General features: G+C 48.9%; 1 protein-coding gene and 1 pseudogene across 8 annotated transcripts in view; both read right to left on the bottom strand.

Annotated features, from left to right (window-relative positions):
• The window catches only part of TUT7 (terminal uridylyl transferase 7), a 70,755-nt gene extending 63,930 nt beyond the window's left edge, over positions 1-6,825 (bottom strand). For 3 of the 8 annotated variants that reach the window (XM_089335923.1, XM_089335933.1, XM_089335927.1), the window contains exons 1-2: positions 6,565-6,825; positions 4,977-5,527 (exon numbers count right to left, since the gene is read on the bottom strand). In XM_089335923.1, coding sequence (XP_089192049.1) covers positions 4,977-5,496 — 520 coding nt within the window. In that variant the 5' untranslated portion in view covers positions 5,497-5,527; positions 6,565-6,825. Of the gene's footprint in view, positions 1-4,976; positions 5,542-6,564 lie in introns of those variants that run through there. The other 5 variants (XM_089335925.1, XM_089335929.1, XM_089335936.1 and 2 more) reach the window with 4 other exon arrangements.
• A 5,449-nt stretch (positions 6,826-12,274) lies between these two features.
• Positions 12,275-13,258, bottom strand: LOC100343017 (large ribosomal subunit protein uL3 pseudogene; annotated as a pseudogene).
• Positions 13,259-19,481: the final 6,223 nt, after the last annotated feature.

The following is a 19,481-nucleotide window of genomic DNA, read 5'->3' as shown; positions in this document are numbered from 1 at the left end:
GCATTATCTTCTGTAAGGAGCAATCAATCAGTAAGCTGCAAATTAAGCCTTCAATAACATAACTGGGGCACCTTCCATTAACATCAAGCTGCCCAAGCCAAGACCTTATTTACTGAGGACGATCCCACACTATTTTCACTTTCATTTTCTTTGAACGGCCTGTCCACTGGGCATATTTCAAAGGAAAAAACAATTAACAGTTGAAGTAAATTTTATATAAGTACAAATTCATTTGTTTATAAATACTATTACAATCTTTATAATAAATGCTCTTGTTTTCAACTTAGCAAATTTTCAACCTGTGAAACAAGATAGTTGTGGGGTTAAACTATAAAAATGTGTTTGAAAACAGCTTTGATAACTCTTCAGTCAAGTTCTGAAAATGAAGTTAACACATACAATTAAAATAAAACTTATAAATCCACCTCCACTTAAAAAAAGTTATTGCCAAGAGCTCCAAAGGACAAACAGCAAAGACTGTGCCTAAACCATGAGATGAATATAATGAAATTCTGCCCAAGATTTTATACTGCAATGTGGCAATTTTTATTCTTTACTTTTTTTGGCAATTTTTAAACATTACAGAAGTGCAAGAAAAAGTTTTTAAATAAAAAAAATCAAAATGGAGTGAACAGATAAAAAACTAAACAGTAGTCACTTGGACAGAAAATCAGGCTACCCCACAAACTTTCTCTTTATACCCTACACCCAATTAACACATTAACACATGATCCCTTGAGGTCAATGTATACTTAGTATAAACAAATTTTTGAGGTAAGCACTGCTTTTAACTTAAAGCTGTGTCCATTCTCATTTAGTTTGCTTGTCTTTAAAACTCTTAGCTTTTTGGGGTCGGTGTAGAGCCACTGCCTGCAGTGCCAGCATCCCATATGGGCACCGGTTCCAGTCCCGGCTGCTCCACTTCCGATCCAGGTCTCTGTTATGGCTTGAGAAAGCAGCAGAAGATGGCTCTTCCACTTCTGATCCAGCTCTCTGCTATGGCCTGGGAAAGCAGCAGAAACTGGCCCAAGTCCTTGGGCCCCTGCACCCACATGGGAGACCTGGAAGAAGCTCCTGGCTCCTGATCAGCCCAGCTCTGGCCATTGTGACCATTTGAGTGAACCAGCAGTCGGAAGACTTCTCTTTCTCTCTCTCTGCCTCTGCCTTCCAAATAAACCAATATTTAAGCAACAACAAACTGAGAGCTAAATTAAAAAAAAAAAAAAAAGAAAGCAACAGAATTTTCATCCTATCTTCTCACATCAATAAGGCCCTTCCTTATTTAGACACAATTCTGGCTTAAGAACATTTCAATCCCTTTAACGAGATCCATGTTAAGGATTCTTTGAATGCAGGACAAAGTTTGTACTTTAAATTTCCATCCACAGTAAATGACATAATTCCAAAGCTGAGTACTCCCAGACTCTGTTAGGAAGATTCTCTTGGGGTAGAAGCTGAGCAGTCCTTTATTTAGAGCGTGTGAAAGCACACACCTGCATTTCATATACATTTGGACTGCCTTCCACAAAGACAGTGAAAATGTATCTCCGTTCAAACACACTTAAAAGTATGAATATAATGAAATTTTTTATACAGTTTTAAGACCATGTAAGACTCCACGTAACAGGGGCTGTGCTGTGGAAAAGCGGGTAAAGCCGCCTCCTGTGGTGCTGGCATCCTACATGGGTGCCTGTTCCCACTAAGGCCCCTCCACTTCTGATCCAGCTCCCTGCTAATGCACCTGGGAAAGCAGAAGATGGCCCAAGTCCTTGGTATCCTGCAAACACATGTGAGACCTGGAAGAAGCTCCTGGCTTCAGATTAGCCCAGCTCCAGCCACTGTAGCCATTTGGGGAGTGAACTAGCAGATGGAGGATCTCCCTCTTTTTCCCTTTCTCTAACTCTGCTTTTCAAATAAACAGATAAATCTCAGGGCTAGCACTGTGGTGTAGCAGGTAAAGCTGCTGCCTACAGCGCTGGCATCTCATATAGGTACCAGTTTGTGTCCTGGCTGCTCCTCTTCTGATCCAGCTCTCTGATTATGGCCTTGGAAGGCAGGGGAAGATGGCCCAAGTGCTTGGGAACCCTGCACCCACGTGAGAGACCTGGAAGAAGCTCCTGGCTTCTGATCGGCTCAGCTGTGGCTGTTGTGGCCATCTGGGGAGTGTAGCAGCAGATGGAAGACCTTTCTCTCTGTCTCTGTCTCTCCCTCTCTCTGTGACTCTACCGCTCAAATAAATCAAGAAAATCTTTAAAAAACAAATAAATCTTAAAAAAATCAATATAATAGTTTTTTGGGCTGTAAACAGTCCTTTTTAATATGTCCAGTTGCAAATTCTTATTTTTAAAAAATACTTTGGTAAGATCAACCTTTTCTTTTCTAAAAGGCCTACTACAGACAAATACAAATGTCCACATCCCACCTGGACACAGCAATGCAGAAATACTTACATGCAGAGCTGGGCACTGGGCCTCGCAATAGTAAGCTAGCAGCTGGGATGCATGCAACCCCTATCAGAATGCCTAAGTTCCAATCTGGGCTGAACTTCAATCCCAGCTTCCTGCTAAGGCCAACTCTGCAAACAGCAAGTAATGCTCAAGTAGTTGAGTCCCTGCCACTCATATGTGAGATCTGGACTGAATTTCTGGCTACCTGATTGGGGAATGAACAAGGGGATGGGTGTGTGCACACACGCTCTCTCTTCAAGAAAGAAAAGATGACAGACTTAAATATACACAAACTTAAAAAAAAAAAACACATAAATCAAAAACTTAGAAACTTTCAGTAAACATTTAGTATTGTAAGTTCCAGTCCAGCAAGGCTAGGTTAATGAGCACAACAGCAGAAGTCCCAACTGCAGTTCCACTTCCTCACCTACTACTCTGCATAAACAAGTCTGGATAAATTTAACCTCTATGACACAGCAGGTGAAAAGCTGCCACTTGTGACGCCAGCACTCATATGAGTGCCAGCTCCTATCCCAGCTGCTCCACTTCCTATCCAGCTCCCTGCTAATGGCCTGGGAAAGGCAGCAGAAGGTGGCCCAAGTGCTTGGACCCCCTACAACCCATGTAGGAGACCCAGATGAAGCTCTTGGCTCCTGGCTTTTCTGGCCTGCTTAGCCCTAGCCATTGAGGCCTTCTGGAGAGTGAACCAGCAAGTGGAAAATCAATCTCTCTTCTGTCTCTCGCTCTGTAACTCAAACAAAATAAACGGATCTTTAACCAAAATAATAATAATAATGAAGAAGAACTCAGCAGCTCTGGGCTGTAGCTGACCAATCTGTAAAACTGTGGTTCTACTCTTGACATACCACAAGTACTCCATCAGAGGCTTCCTCCAAGTCCTTTCTAGTTTAAAGATTTACAAGCATAATGCTAAGACTTTATCTTTCCCCACTATTTAACTCCTTTGTAGTACTTCACTGTGTTTCTACTACTTAATAGACATTTACTCTACATTTTCCTGCTAAAAAATGTCCAACAACACCGTTTCCCCTGAATATTAGTAAGCGCTAGAGATTTTCCTTAAGACACTCTGAAGTTTAATAAAGTGACTTTTTCCTTTGTTAAGCGCCCTATCTGCATGAGTCACAAATTCAAGTGCCTTATACAGCTAATATGTGAAGGTGCTTCATGGAGAAACAGAATTTAAATGTTTATTTTGGGGCAAAAAACCCTGAAATTAATGCACACGTGGATATGTGTGTGTATGGTGGTGACTGTCAGATGATATGAAGCAAAAAGGCTTCTGAGGACTCAGGAAGTGCCCACTTGGCCAGAATACATTCACATTCAAAAACATTTTAGACGTACTTGCCACTCTGCAACTCCTTCTAGATGCCACTAAAAAAGGTTTTCAGTCAATAGACTTAAAAGCCCATTTTTCCAAAAATAATTTCCATTTTCACAGTAAATATTACTGTTTCATTTTCTTTTCTATTCAATGTGTACCTTTATTTCATTTAGGTGAATATCATTGATTAGATAAAATATCAACTTTCTATTTATAGAAAGTAGTGTTAAATGGACAAAATCTTCTATCCAAGTTCTAAAAAACTTTAGAACAATCACTTTGGGGCAATTATTACCAAGCATGCGAGGGCACTTAGAAGTAGGTTTTGGTTGCAGAACTGTTCAGTTTTAGCTGTATTTCTGACTTTCTAAACTTATGTCTCTACCTATTTGTTGCAACCCCCTTTTGTAAAACGAAAACATTGGGTTATTCTCTGCAGATTGACTGATAACCTTTTTTTTTGACAGGCAGAGTGGACAGGGAGAGAGAGAGACAGAGAGAAAGGTCTTCCTTTTTTGCCGTTGGTTCACCCTCCAATGGCCTCCGCGGCCAGCGCACCGCGCTGATCCGAAGCCAGGAGCCAGGTCCTCCTCCTGGTCTCCCATGCGGGTGCAGGGCCCAAGCACTTGGGCCATCCTCCACTGCACTCCTGGGCCACAGCAGAGAGCTGGCCTGGAAGAGGAGCAACCGGGACTAGAACCCGGTGTGCGGCGCTGCAAGGTGGAGGATTAGCCTATGGAGCCGTGGCGCCCGCCCTGACTGATAATCTTAATGCAAACACATCTTTTAGCCCTTTTAATGCAGCCCATGCTGGGCTTTCACATCAAATAAGGTGTCCCTTCAGCTTCATAGCCTGTCACTTATACTCATTACTTCAGTAAACGTTTCAACCATATTTCGAAAATACATACACACCACTAGGAATTGATGATACGGTCCCCAGGGGGATATGATCACCCTCCACTATAAAAAATAGCGCTAGAAAGTATGTCTACCCAATTAAAATGAGCCTCTGCTTTCAAAGGGAGGTGTGTTGAAACTGCCCAAATATCACGATTCGATTCCAGCCTTTCTAATGATCACATTAAATAAGCGACTGCTTCTTAAAGCAGAAACAACCAACAGCTGGAACTGCAGCTCCCACACTGAGGAGGAGGACACTGCCGACTCCGGGACATTACCAGGACTTCCGGCCTCCACTTCTGACGTGGTGTCCAGGCTGCTCAGGTCTTTATGGAACAATCGTCTCACAGTCCTGCAGCCCCTTCCGTCTTGCCACCGGTAACCGTCTTCACTTTCTTGAAAGGAGTCTTTTCTCGGTCGGCTTATGATAGGAATTCTTGGTCCAGCTTTGAATTCCCTCCATCCGTCGGAGTTGCTGGTAAGTTCATCAGATAGCCATCTCTTACCCTGATCTTTGTGGCTGTCATTTATCCAAGCAGGCTGGCTGTAAATTGGGTTTTTAAATGCGTACGGATTGCTGGAAACCACGTATGGTCCTTTTCTGGGGGTATTCCCATAGTTCCCCGGTGCGATCTTTTTTTTGGGAAGGCCTTTTTCCATTTTATTGCTATGGCCTTTAGCATAATCATCCATTATCAAATAATCCTGCGGGGGGTGGCCCCTTCTGAAATCCTCCTCGTCCACAGCCCCGCGGTCTTTAGTGCGCCTCACAAAATACGGTTTGGCCGCATCTCCCATGGTCTTCGACTTCGCTTTTCTTACTCCGCACCTGAAACGAGGCATTCCGGGGAAAACAGCCAACTGTAACAGGACATCGCGCCAAGTACACAAAAGCCCATGGGCGCTGCACAGGTAACCCAAAAGCCCCTGGGAAACTCCTTTTTCCTAAATGTTTCTTTTCACAGGGTTCCAAGCGCATCCCTAGCAATCAGCAGCGGGCAGGAGGCGGCTCGGTCCCGTAGCATCTTTCATGAAAGTTAGTGCTTCCTCGAATCTACTTAGTCCCCAGAACTGTGCAGTTACGGTCCCATGCTACTCTTTCCCAGGCTGGTTGGCTTCTAGCTAATCGACTACCGATCATAAACGGTTCTCTCCCAAGACGATCTTACCCCCAGCAGACACTGTCAGAAAACTCCCCTCTTAGAAAAACAAAACACACACACACACCTGACAGCTACTTTTCCGTGTGACACTAAGTAACCGACACTTGGAGCGAGGCGAATGCCTCTCCTCTCCCACTCCGCCTCGCTCCACCGAGCGCAGGCTGGTGCCGGCCGCTCGGGCTCCCGGGGGGCTCCCGGCCCAGGCGCCGCGCCCACCTGCGGGGCCGGGCGTCCCCTCCAAGGGGCTGCTCCAGCTAACTCCCCCCACCCCCTTCCCATTCTCCAGCCCCAAGCAAGTTCGGCTCCGTCACAAACAACAGTTCTCCGCAGAATGACACCCTTCGACGACCCCCGCCCCCAACTCCCGCCCCAGGTCTGCCTCAGTTTCTCCCCCTGGGCGCAGAGAAGAGGGGGCGTCCCCGCATTCCTGGTCACCAAGCCGCCGCGGGGACCAGGAAGCAGGAAGCGACCTGCAGCCTCGATGGGGTTCCGGGGGTCCCCCCAAAGCCGGCCGGCCAAGGGACCGGGGCCCAATGCCGCGCGACCCCAACTCCCCGTCTGCGGCTGCCTCCCCAGCAGAGTCTGACACAAAGTGAAGACGCGAAGCCGAACCCAAAGGGCTCAGCCCACCGCTGGCCCCCCGGGCGCTCCCCGGCCACAGAAACTGGGGCGAGGAGGCCGGCGGCGGATGCAGCCAACGTACCTCCGGGGCCAGGCCCGACCTGGGGCTCTGCAGACCAGGGGAGTCTACCGGAGACCCAGTCCGGAGGCAGGTCTCGGAGAGACGCCGGGGGAAGGCGCCCGGAGCACTCACCACCTCCGCCGCGGTCCCCCGCCTCTTCCTGTCCCGGCCCGGCTCCCTCTCCGTGTTTTCCTTCGGCCCCACTTCCGGCGCTCAGCAGCGTCTCATTGTGCGCGATTGGGAGCCGCCGGAGGCCCCGCCCCAGCGCCGCGACGCGCACACCGGAAACGCACGCCGCGCTCGGAGGACCGCCCCTCGCCCCGCCCCTGCCCCGCCCCGGCCCCGCCCCGCCGCGCGTTTCTGCGTGCGGGCCGTCGGCTCCGCCCCAGGGCGCGCACCGCCTCGGCGGCTGGCAGCTCCGCACCCGTGTCCGTCCGTCTGCGGGCCTCGGGCGCTGACGGCTCCCGTGGCGTGGGGACGCCGGGGCGGGCGCCCACGGGCGCGCTGGGTTGCTGCTGGGTGCCCCTCGGGCGCTGGGGCTGTTTTTCTGGCGATTCCTTGATTGAGCCTTTCGATGAGGTTCTTGGGGGTCGAGACGCCAGCCTTTGGGCGTCTGCCGTCCTCGTCGCGGCGAACGCTCTGTTTTCTTCTCTCATTGTGTAGGGGTTAGTTGTACTTAAAAATAATAATAATAAAGTGTGTTTTGAAGAATCCGCGTACTGGCAAACGGTGATCAGGGAGCGGTATATTCGAGTTTCTGTGCCCAAGACTGCACCACCTCCTTCTACCAATCAATTCCTTTGCTTTTTTTTTTTTTTTTTTTTTTTTTTTTTTTTTTTTTTGACAGGCAGAGTGGACAGTGAGAGAGAGAGACAGAGAGAGAAAGGTCTTCCTTTGCCGTTGGTTCACCCTCCAACGGCCGCCGCTGCAGCCGGCGCACCGCGCTGATCCGATGGCAGGAGCCAGGAGCCAGGTGCTTTTCCTGGTCTCCCATGGGGTGCAGGGCCCAAGCACCTGGGCCATCCTCCACTGCACTCCCTGGCCATAGCAGAGAGCTGGCCTGGAAGAGGGGCAACCGGGACAGAATCTGGCGCCCCGACCGGGACTAGAACCCGGTGTGCCGGCGCCGCAAGGTGGAGGATTAGCCTATTGAGCCACGGCGCCGGCTTAATTCCTTTGCTTTTTTAATTTATTTTTTTAAACCACACTACCTTTCTAGCCATCTGAGGGATTCTGGATACTTCTACTTTTCTTTTCTTTTTCTTTTTTAAAGAGCATATCAGTGTAAACCCACGGGATTTTGTCGGGGCAAAGTCTTGACCCAAAGTCCTGGCTGGTTTACAAAAATTAACCTGTTTAATCCCCCACAACAGTTCCAGGAAGAAAGTATCATTACTCTCCTCCCCCCACCCCCTTTTAAAGATGGGAAGGTAGCTTGTGAGGTGAAGTGAATGTCATCACGGAGATCCACACCCCTGACAGTCTGGAACATTCTGTTCTCAACCCCAGCGGTGTTTTAGGACAACTGATAACTTCTGCTGAATTTCTTTCTATATATATATATATATATATTTTATTTATTTGAAAGAGTTACAGAGAGAGGTAGAGACAGAGGAAAGAGGTCTTCCATCCGCCGGTTCACTCCTCAATTGGCCGCAACGGCCAGAGCTGTACTGATCCAAAGCCAGGAGCCAGGAGCTTCTTCTGGGTCTCCCACGTGGGTGCAAGGGCCCAACGACTTGGGCCATCTTATACTGCTTTCCTAGGCCACACAGAGAGCTTGATGGGAAGTGGAGCAGCTGGGACTAGAACTGGCGCCCACATGGGATGCCGGTGCTTCAAGCCAGGGTGTTAACCCACTAAGACACAGTGCCAGCCACCTGCTGAATTTCTTACTTGGGTGTTTTGTCTCTGAAGATAATAGGAATCAAATGAAAGAAGCTTTCGTGAGGCAGCCAGTGCACAAAGGGTGTGTGGTGCTTGGTGATGAGGGTTAATGTGGGTCACCACACCCAGGTGAGTAATTCAGGACCCACGGAACTGGGTTAGGTTGCATCTGCCTCAGTGGCCCAGAGTTCTCAAGGCCTGCAGAGGAGACGTGTTTTCCAGGACTGAAAATCTCTTTTTTAAATTTTCTTCCATGAGCTTCTCAAAACCTGACTTCTCTTATTCTCAATTAGTTGCTGTTAAGATTCATCTTGAGGATAAACGAAACATAATTAAAGACAAGATGTGATACTAGTCAAGACATTGGCAGCAATGTCTCTGTGTCTGTGTCTCTGTCTCTGTCTCATGGAAATTCAAATTGGTTATTGGAAAGTTTGGTTCGATCCTTCTTTGGATGTTATTGTAAGGAATACTTATTTTTTTTTTAAGATTTATGTATTTAAAAGGCAGAGAGAGAGAGAGTCGGAAAGACAGATAGTTTCCATCCATTGATTCACTCCCTAAATGGCCCCAACAGCTGGGGGTGGACCTGGCTAAAGCCAGGAGTCAGGGCCTCCATCCAGGTCTCCCATGAGGGTGGCCGGGACCCAAGCACTTGGACCATTTCCAGCTGCCTTCCCAGGTGCATTAGCAGGGAGCTGGATTGGAAGTGGAGCAGCCAGGACTCCGAAGTGGGGTGGGGGTTGGGGGTCAGGGGGCAAAGGTTCTTCTCTGGTTTGCAGACAGTGAACACATCGTTCAGAGGACGTGGATTCTGCTCAGTGTGTTATAATGCGTCTTCCGTCTTGAACCCTAAGCTTAGCATTGTACTACGTCTTGACAAGCCTCCCTTGAACAAACCCTGTGCTCTTTTTTCCTGTCTGGCTACGGAATCAGAAGTACAGGAATTACACTCCCAGCTTGTTGACTATATTTTCCTGGTGCTTTTTACCCACTTTGTTATCATATTATATTGACTCTTCCTTTACATTTTTCCAGAATCCAAGGCCTTCTGACCACATCCACTGCTTTCTGCCTGGAGCTAGTTGCCACCACCACCTAGCTGGATTGGCAGAAGCAGTAGCTTCCTTTCCACCCATTATCCTTCCTCAGTGGATTTTCAACAGTGCTCGGAATATTGGGCTTTTTTCAAATGCCTGTTAAAATATAAGCCAGACTGTGAGAGTTAGGTTAGATGGGTTAATAGGCAGTTAGGTATCTCTGTTAAAATGGAATAAAGGGGGCTGGTGCCGCGGCTCACTAGGCTAATCCTCTACCTTGCGGCGCTGGCACACCGGGTTCTAGTCCCGGTCGGGGCGCCGGATTCTGTCCCAGTTGCCCCTCTTCCAGGCCAGCTCTCTGCTGTGGCCAGGGAGGGCAGTGGAGGATGGCCCAAGTGTTTGGGCCCTGCACCCCATGGGAGACCAGGAGAAGCACCTGGCTCCTGCCTTCAGATTAGCGCGGTGCACCGGCCGCAGCGCGCCAGCCGTGGCGGCCATTGGAGGGTGAACCAACGGCAAAAAGGAAGACCTTTCTCTCTGTCTCTCTCTCTCTCACTATCCACTCTGCCTGTCAAAAAATAAATTAATTAATTAATTAAAAAAATGGAATAAAGGGGCAGGGTCCCTTCAAAAGTAAAAGCAAATCTTTGCTCCCTCCTGTGGGGGGGGGCTTTTAACAGATTTTAGTTTTGGGGCTGGTGCCGTGGTGCAGTAGGTTAATCCTCCACCTGTGGTGCTGGCATCCCACGTGGGTGCTGGTTCTAGTCCCGGCTGCTCCACTTCCGATCCAGCTCTCTGCTATGGCCTGGGAAAGTGGTAGAAGATGGCCCAAGGCCTTGGGCTCCTGGACCCAGTTTGGGAGACCCAGAAGAAGCTCCTGGCTTCGGATCTGTGCAGCTCCGGCCGTTGCAGCCATCTGGGGAGTGAACCAACGGAAGAAAGACTTACTCTCTGTCTCTCCCTCTCACTGTAACTCTACCTCTCAAATAAATAAATAAATAAATAAAATCTTAAAAAAACAAAACAAAACAAAAAAAAACAGAGTTTAGTTTCATCCTAGCAGGACCTGTTGTTTGCTAAAGATAGCCCAGTGATGCCTCCCTGACCCCAGTGATAAGGTCCACAGCCTGCTGTTGGTGCAGTCATTTCTGTTCCTGGCTCACTGAGGTACTTTTAACCCCTACCTGCATAAACCAATCAAAAGTGTGTATTTCTGTGACCGATTCTGCCCCACTGATTGGATGTAGTTTTAATCCCTAGGGTGTCATTTTAAACTAACTCATCATAAGCCAACACACCCTTTTGGGTGCCAGTTTGTGTGGTCAAAGAGCCTGCAACACTTTTCAACTGTATGGGAGGGGCACCTTCTCCCTTGGTACCACCCTCCCTTCCGCAGCCCCCTGAGCAGTGCAACAGGAGGCTCCTGTCTCAATAAAATGCCTGCTTTGGGCCGGTGCCACGGCTCACTAGGCTAATCCTCCGCCTAGCGGCGCTGGCACCCCAGGTTCTAGTCCTGGTCGGGGCGCCGGATTCTGTGTCGGTTGCCCCTCTTCCAGTCCAGCTCTCTGCTGTGGCAGTGGAGGATGGCCCAAGTGCTTGGGCCCTGTACCCCATGGGAGACCAGGAGAAGCACCTGGCTCCTGGCTTCGGATCAGCAGCGGCCACTGGGGGGTGAACCAACGGTAAAGGAAGACCTTTCTCTCTGTCTCTCTCTCTCACTGTCCACTCTGCCTGTCAAAAAAAAAAGAAAAAAAAAAAAAAGAAAATGCCTGCTTTGCTCACTGTCCTTGTCCGTGTGGAAATTCTTCTTTGGCATGGGACAAGAACCAAGCTCTTCCCTCTCCTGTAACAAGACTACATCATCTCCCCTTCAAAACTGTAACCAGACCAGGCAGTGCGAGGGTCACTGGTTTATATGCCAATGGAAATGTTAGGTAGGAAGCTAGACATGAGCCTATGAGTGTCACGGGGGACGAAGGACAAAAATGGGAATTTTGTGTGGTGAGATGAAGGAAGCAGGCAAGTGTTTGCGTGCCACAAGTCTTGCTGTTGTCCAATAACCTTGTTAGGTGGGTCCAGCACTCACCCAAGGGACGGCCTGGGGACTGTGAGGTCCAATCACACTGTGTTGATAAAGTCTGGAGGAATCTCACCAGGTCCACACCCAGAAAGCCCTCTGGCCAGCAATATAGCGAGTCCATATCTATAAAACCTCCAGTCTGGCTGCAGACTGGGCTCTCAGGTCTTGCTGAGTTGCCTGTCTGGCCTGTCAGGTATATTCTTTTCATTAAACTCGGCTAGCATGCTTACTGTTCTGTTATGTCTGAAATTCTTTTCTTATGCAAAGGCAAGGATTCAGAAATCCAGCTGTCTCCGGTGATAGAAACAATGACTGGAACTGTAAATTGCAAGGAATATGTTTGTGTTGGCCACACTGGAATGCAGATTGTTCAAGACCAAAAACCAGGCTCTCAGAGCAGCCAGGAGATAAGGTTTTATAGGACTTGCTTTGAGGGAAGTTGTACAAGTTAAGTATGGGAGAACTTTCTGGAAGGATCGGCATACTAAGTTGTCATGTATGTTATGTGCTTTGCATGTTCTCTTGGGGGTGGATATTTAACATTATAACAAGGGAAAAAAAAAAAAAAAGGCAACTTCCCCAGCCCCCGCTCTGTTGCTCTGTTGGGACCGGTGAACCTCGCCCGGGAGCGGAATCCCAATAAAAGCTTGTGAATTTAAACACACACACACACACACACACACAGGAGAGTTGTTGGCTTTATGTCACAAAAGGGAAGATGAAGTCACAGCTCTATCCGGCCACTCCTCAGACAGACTCCGTGGCCAAACTCGGAGATGGTGTTGGTGAACTGAAGGTCAGTCTTCTCCAGAGCCTGTCAGGTCTGCAACAGCAGGGGCCTGCAGAGAGTGAGCACTCACTACTTGGACCCTACCATGCAGACTTTCAGCATCCAAAGCCATTGGTGACTTCACAGTAATGGACAAAGCCACTCAGAGAGTTGATGTTCTTGTTGGACAGGTTGTAGTCAGTGGAGGCAGTTTTTTTTTTTTTTTTAGTTTTTTTTTTTTTTTTAAATTTTATTTATTTGAGAGGTAGAGTTACAGAGAGAAAGGTCTTCCACCCACTGGGTCACCCCCGGATGGCTACAATGGCCAGAGCTGAGCTGATCCGAAGCCTGGGGACAGGAGATTCTTCTGGGTCTCCCACATGGGTGCAGGGTCCCAAGCATTTGGGCCACCTTCTTCTGCTTTCCTAGGCCATAGCAGAGAGCTGGATCAGAAGAGGAGCAGCCAGGACAGCCCATATGGGATGCCAACACTACAGACAGTGGCTTAACACTCTACACCACATCACAGACCCCCTGAGGCATTGTTCTCGATCAGTTTGCCATTCTTGATCAGGGAGCCATTGCCCAATCTCATAGATCTTCCTGTTGACCTCTGTACAGTGATGATAACTTTCATCAAGCCCAAGTCATGGAGAAGGCTGCACACACAGGGTGCCACAGCCCAACACTGACAACCTCATGCAGTCCTCGGTGGGTCTTGCGGGGTCAGCTTCTTATAGTGCCAGCTACTGATGGCACTTTGTAGCCTTTGCTCTTGGTTACCCTAGTGATATCAATCATGTCATCCTAACCAAACACTTGATCCACTAGGACCTGCTGCTCCAGCCATTCCCGGGCCCAGTGCAGTTTCTCAGCTGTGGTGCCCCTTTTCGCCTGGATCTCCACCAGATGGGCATTTTTCTGATGTAGAGGATGCATATGGATGTGGGCTGTGGTGTACCTGTCTTATCCAGCTGCCTCTTTTTTTTTTTTTTTGACAGGCAGAGTGGACAGTGAGAGAGAGAGACAGAGAGAAAGGTCTTCCTTTGCCGTTGGTTCACCCTCCAGTGGCCACTGCGGCCAGTGCGGCCAGTGCGCTGCGACCGGCGCACCGCGTTGATCCAATGGCAGGAGCTGGGAGCCAGGTGCTTTTCCTGGTCTCCCATGGGGTGCAGGGCCCAAGCACCTGGGCCATCCTCCACTGCACTCCCTGGCCATAGCAGAGAGCTGGCCTGGAAGAGGGGCAACCGGGACAGAATCCGGCTCCCCGACCGGGACTAGAACCTGGTGTGCCGGCGCCGCTAGGCGGAGGATTAGCCTAGTGAGCCGCGGCGCCGGCCTTATCCAGCTGCCTCTTGTCAATGACTTTCTACCTCTTCTTGCAATGCTCAGTGACGGCTATCTTCTGCAACTTAATGCCAGTTCTTGTAAAAGCACCTGTTGCACTCATCTCCGATGTGCTTGGCAAAAATGATGTTGAAGGTCCAGAGGCCTTGAGGCGTTGCCATGCCGCCCACTCCACCTTTATCCACTGTGGGTGGTGTCCCCACAACAGTCACATCCTTGACAACTTCCTTCTAGTTCACATTGGATCCGGCCCAACAAGTTCCCATATGAAATGACTCATGCCAGCCTTGTTGCCTGCCCTGGCAGCTTGTGAGGCAGACAGGTTTGGAGGAGTCCTCCTTAGAAGCTCCTCACCTTCCCATAGTCCCTGCTGCTGTGCTTCTGAGGCAACAAGATCAGGGACTCAGGCCTGGGAGCAGAGAACTTCTTATGAGACAACCTGTTGTCACGTCTGCCAGTACAGCCCATTTGTATTCTGTTTTTTTTTTTTTGTTGTTGTTGTTGTTGTTGTTGTTTTTTTTTTTTTTTTTTTTTGACAGGCAGAGTGGACAGTGAGAGAGAGAGAGAGACAGAGAAAAAGGTCTTCCTTTGCCATTGGTTCACCCCTCAATGGCCTCTGTGGCCAGCGCACCGCGCTGATCCGAAGCCAGGAGCCAGGCGCTTCTCCTGGTCTCCCATGGGGTGCAGGGCCCAAGCACTTGGGCCATCCTCCACTGCACTCCCGGGCCACAGCAGAGAGCTGGCCTGGAAGAGGGGCAACTGGGACAGAATCCGGCACCCCGACCGAAACTAGAACCCCGTGTGCCGGCGCCGCTAGGTGGAGGATTAGCCTATTGAGCCACGGTGCTGGCCCCCGTTTGTATTCTTACACTTGGGGAGACAAGAACCTGGACAAAGTCTACCTGGGGGTATTTTTTTTATTTGACAGGTAGAATTATAGACAGTGGGAGAGAGAGAAACAGAAAGAAAGGTCTTCCTTCCATTGGTTCACCCCCCAAATGGCTGCTACGGCCGGGCTGCGCCGATCTGAAGCCAGGAGCCACAAGCTTCTTCCTGGTCTCCCATGCGAGTGTAGGGGCCCAAGCACTTGGGCCATCCTCCACTGCCTTCCCAGGCCACAGCAGAGAGCTGGACTGGAAGAGGAGCAACTGGAACTAGAACCTGGCGCCCATATGGGATGCCAGCGCCGCAGGCAGAGGATTAACCAAGTGAGCCATGGTGCCGGCCCCTACCTGAGGATATTTTTGAGCCCAGGCAGGCTATCAATTTACATTACGTAATTTGGGGCTCCCCATCCTCATAATACTCTGACGTGGGATGTAGGTGTCCCAGCCAAAGTCCTTACTGCCAAGCCAAATGCCTTTCTTATTGTGTGTGTGTGATTTTTTTTTTTTTTTCAGATTGAGGGGAAAAGACACAGCAGTTCATCTGTCGCTGCCCCTCCCCCTTTTTTTTAAGAGGAAGAGACAGAGACCTTACTATCTGGACATTTATACAGACTTTTTTTTATTATTTGAAGATTTATAAGGTGGAGCTACAGAGAGGGAGAGGCAGAGGCAGAGGCAGAGAGAGAAATCTTCCACTTGCTGGTTCACTATCCAAATGGTTGCAATGGCCAGGGCTGGGCCAGATTGAAGCCAGGAACCAGGAGTTTCTTCCTGGGTCTCCTGCATGGGTGCAGGGGCTCAAGCAGTTGGGCCATCTTCCACTGCTTTCCCAGGCACATTAGCAGGGAGCTGGATGGGAAGTGGAACAGTCAGGACTCAAACCAGTTCCCATACGGGATACTGGCACTGCAGACAGCAACTTAACCCACTATGCCACAGCACTGGCCCCTTGTCTATTCTTTATAAATTCCTTATGATAAATTGTTAAACTTGGTTCTCTGAGTTCCATGAACCAGTTTAGCAAATTAATCAGATGTGGGTCTGAGGTTGGGGTTGGATGTGGAATTACATGGGGAAACCCAATTTGTACCTGATGGGACAGGAATATGGGAAAGCCAGACTTGTGATTGACAACGCAGGAAGGTAGTCGTGTGGGGCTGAGCCCTCAAACTGTGGGATGTGTCTTTGGGTCCATCTTCCTTGGGTCCAGAAAGATGCTGTCAGAATTGAACAGCCTTACCAGGGTGCCCAGTTGGTGTCTGCTGGAGAACTGTGGGCCTGCCTTCCTCCACCTGACCACAGCAGTGTGCCTTGTGGAGCATGAGAATACAGAAAGTGCGCTAACTACCACTCCTGCTCACTCCACCCTAGTCACACTCCTCCCTTCATTGCACATGGGTGCTGTCACTCGGGACTTTGAGCTGGGTGTTCCCTGTGCTGCGGACGTGTCCCCTAAGTCACCTGTGTTGCTCACATCCTCCTCCCGTCGTTCGCTGACTCAAAGATCACAGAGTCAGTGCAATCCATTGTGACCAACATTTTAAGAGACAACCCACAAGCCTCTCTCCTGCCTTCCCAGTCCACTCCCCTGGTCTTTTTAAACGTATATTTAAAAAATTATCAACTTTCATTTTATATGAGATACACACACACACACACACAGCAAGAGAGAGAGTCTGAGAGAGAGAGAGAGAGAGAGAGAGAGAGAAAGAGAGAAGTCATCCATTGGTTCACTCCCCAAATAGCTATAACAACCAGGATTGGGCCCGATTCAGCTTCATGAAGCCAAGAGCCCAGAACTCAATCTGGGTCTCCCATACGGGTGGCAGTGACTCAAGTACTTCAGCTGTCACCTGCTGCCTCCCCGGGGTACACATTAACAGGAGGCTGGAATTGAGAATTGAGCTGGGACTCCAACTCAGGCACTCCGATAGGGGTTCCTAGTGCCCTAAGCAGCATCTTAAACTTTGGACCAAATGTCTACCCCTATGTGTTTTTTCCTTTCCTTATAACACTATCACACCATGACGCCTGCCTTATCATTTAACTATTCCTGTCTGCTACGTGCTTCTTGTCTGTCTCCACCTGCTAGACTGTAAATGCAACACAGACATCCCCTGGCTCAGAGTGGCTCCTGAGATGTGTTTGTGGAGTGAAGGGTACGTACTGGGTAATTCGGCCTGTACAGCAATGATTCTTCATGAATGTTTTATTCCCCTCTTTTATTAGGACATAATGACATAATGGCACTCTTTCAAAGCACTAGTACTACCATGGGACTGAAAATGAGCTGAGACGAGTGAGTTGCACAGTCATTGAGCTGCCACTTGGGACACACGCATCCCACGTTGGAATGACTGGATTCGAGTCCCGGCTCTGCTTTCAGTTCCAGCTTCCTGCTGATGCTGACGGTGGGAGGCAGCGGTGATGGCTCAGTTAGTTGGGTCCCTGCCACCCAAGTTGGACACTCTGAGTTCCTGGTGTGTGGCTTCAGCCTGGTCCAGCTCTGGTTACTGCTGGCATTTGGGGAGTGAACCAGTGGATCTCTATCCATCTGTCTCTATCTCTCTTTCAAATAACAACTAAAATGAAGGTTATTTTAAAAAATAGAAAATGAACTCAGAAACCTTACAATAGTCTACTCTTCCCTCATTTTCTTCCTAGAGTTTCAGCAGGGCTCCCTCCCCTGTTTTAAAAACACTTCTCACATAGTTGAGTTTATACAACTTTTTGAGTCAGTTTGGTCACACGCAGCTGTGTGTTTGACATGTCTTGACTAATGAAGACATCTGTTGCTCGCAACACTGAGTGCTCAGAGGGACAGCACAGGTTCCGATGCCAGCTTCAGGTGGTGGCTGTGTCTTCCTAAGTGTGTGGACTTTACCTTCTCAGGCTGCTGTCCCCAGATTGAAACTCCCCGTGGGAGTTTCTGACTTCACATCTCCCTATTACACCACTCAGCAAGAGAGAAGGCGGCTTCCTGAAGCAAGGAAGAACTGTCCGATGTGTTCTTGTGGACTTTATTTGATATTCTATTATCCTTGGGTGGGTAAATCAGATCTTGCTTATGTTAGGTAGGAATATGGAAATTAGCCTATGTGCATGAGAGAGGAAAACAAAGAACCTACAGAAAGAAATGTAGTGGTCTCAGAATCCTGCCTTGGAAGCAGCCCAGTATTTTGCATTACAAAGTCCTGCCCATTCTCCAGTAACTTCATAAGTGGTCCCAGCCTTCTGCCCAAGGAAAGAACCCCAAGAGAATTTTCTCTGCCTAGCACCAAGCGGGCTACCCATTTTGATAACGTTGGATAATAAAACCTTGGGAAGAATTTTTGCCTTTTTTACCCAGCAAACCCATTGACCAGGAGAAGAGGGTGGGAGTGATATGTGATATGAGATAGACAAGCAGCTAGCTAGGTCTGCTGAGCTGGAACTCATGAGCCCCCAGGTGATTCTATCCTCCTACTTGTTAATCAAAGTGCCCCCTTCCCCAGGATGCACCTGCTTCGTCCAGCACCTAAGGGAACTTCCATGGATACATGGATAACGAGTTCATGGAGAACTTGCGGTGGTGCCATACAATTCCCAGGTGGCTTCATGCCTGGAGGCAGCACCGTTACCCCATAAACGAGACCAACAATTGGGAAGAACTCTCTTTCTTCTGCTATAGACCATAATAACAGGAGGGGCTGCTGTATTTCTCTCTCTCTCTCTCTCTTTCTCTTTCTTTCTGTGTTTCTCCTCCTCCATCCCTTTTCCTTCCAGGCAAATCTTTTGGCCTATGGCCCACTCATGATGGGACTTTTTTTTGGAGATGTATTTTAGGGGCCGGCACTGTGGCATAGAACATTCTGCCTGCAGCACTGATATCTCATCTGGGTAATGGTTCGAATCCCGGTGGCTCCACTTCTAATCCGGCTCACTGCTAATGTGCCTGAGAAAGCAGTGGAAGATGACTCAAGTACTTGGGCCTCTACACCCATGTGGAAGACCAGAAAGAAGTTCCTGGTTCCTGACTTTGGCCAGGCCCAGCCCTGGCTGTTGTAGCCATTTGGGGGAGTGAATCAGCATTTGGAAGAGCTCTCTCTCTTTCCCTCTCTCTCCTTCTCTGATCTCTGTCTTTCAAATAAATAAATCTTTAAAAAATTCATTAAAACATTTATTTTATTTATATGAAAGGCAGTTACAGAAGGGAGAGACACAGAAAGAGAGGACTTTTATCCAATAGTTCACTCCCCAAATGGCTATAACAACTGGGGCAGGGCCAGGCTGAAGCCAGGAGTCAACAGCTTCTTCTGGGTCTCCCATGTGGGTGTAGGGGCCCAAGCACTTGGGCCATCCTCCACTGCTTTCCCAGGCACATTAGGAGGGAGCTGGAAGTGGAGCAGCTGGGACTTGAACCAGCACCTGTATGGGATGTTGGTGCTGCAGATGGTAAGTAGCTTAACCCACTATGCCACAACATCAGCCCCCATTATGGGTATTTCTGTGTGTGGCAACCCATGCTCACATATGTGTATGTTCACTTTCTCCCCTTTTAAATACATTTTAACATTTTGTGCACCTTACATGTGTCAGCACTTAGCATGTTTGTGCATGGCAAGAGCCAGGAGCAAAAATATTGCCCGCTTCAGAGGGAAAGAGAAATGGCAGGAAGATCCAGACCCCATTCCCTCAGCCCCAGTCTGAATACAGACTATTGCTCAGCTCTTCCTCAGATGCTCACCTGGTCTCAGCTCTCAGCTCTTCTTCTCTCAGCTCCCAGTCTTCTGCTGAGATGTCAGTCTAGCCTCCCATAAACTATGTAATCTTGCTTACCCCGGTCTGAATGACGGCTGGTTCTCAGATTCCATCAGGAGAGTTGCCCATCCATTCTGATGGTTGCCTTATTGCATTAAGTACCTTGGTACCTTTGTACCTTGCTTACC

The sequence above is a fragment of the Oryctolagus cuniculus genome, chromosome 1, assembly GCF_051225735.1.
Source record: "Oryctolagus cuniculus isolate XC-2025 breed Fujian yellow rabbit chromosome 1, ASM5122573v1, whole genome shotgun sequence".
Lineage (NCBI taxonomy): Eukaryota > Metazoa > Chordata > Mammalia > Lagomorpha > Leporidae > Oryctolagus > Oryctolagus cuniculus.
This window is presented reverse-complemented; position numbering and strand designations above follow the sequence as displayed.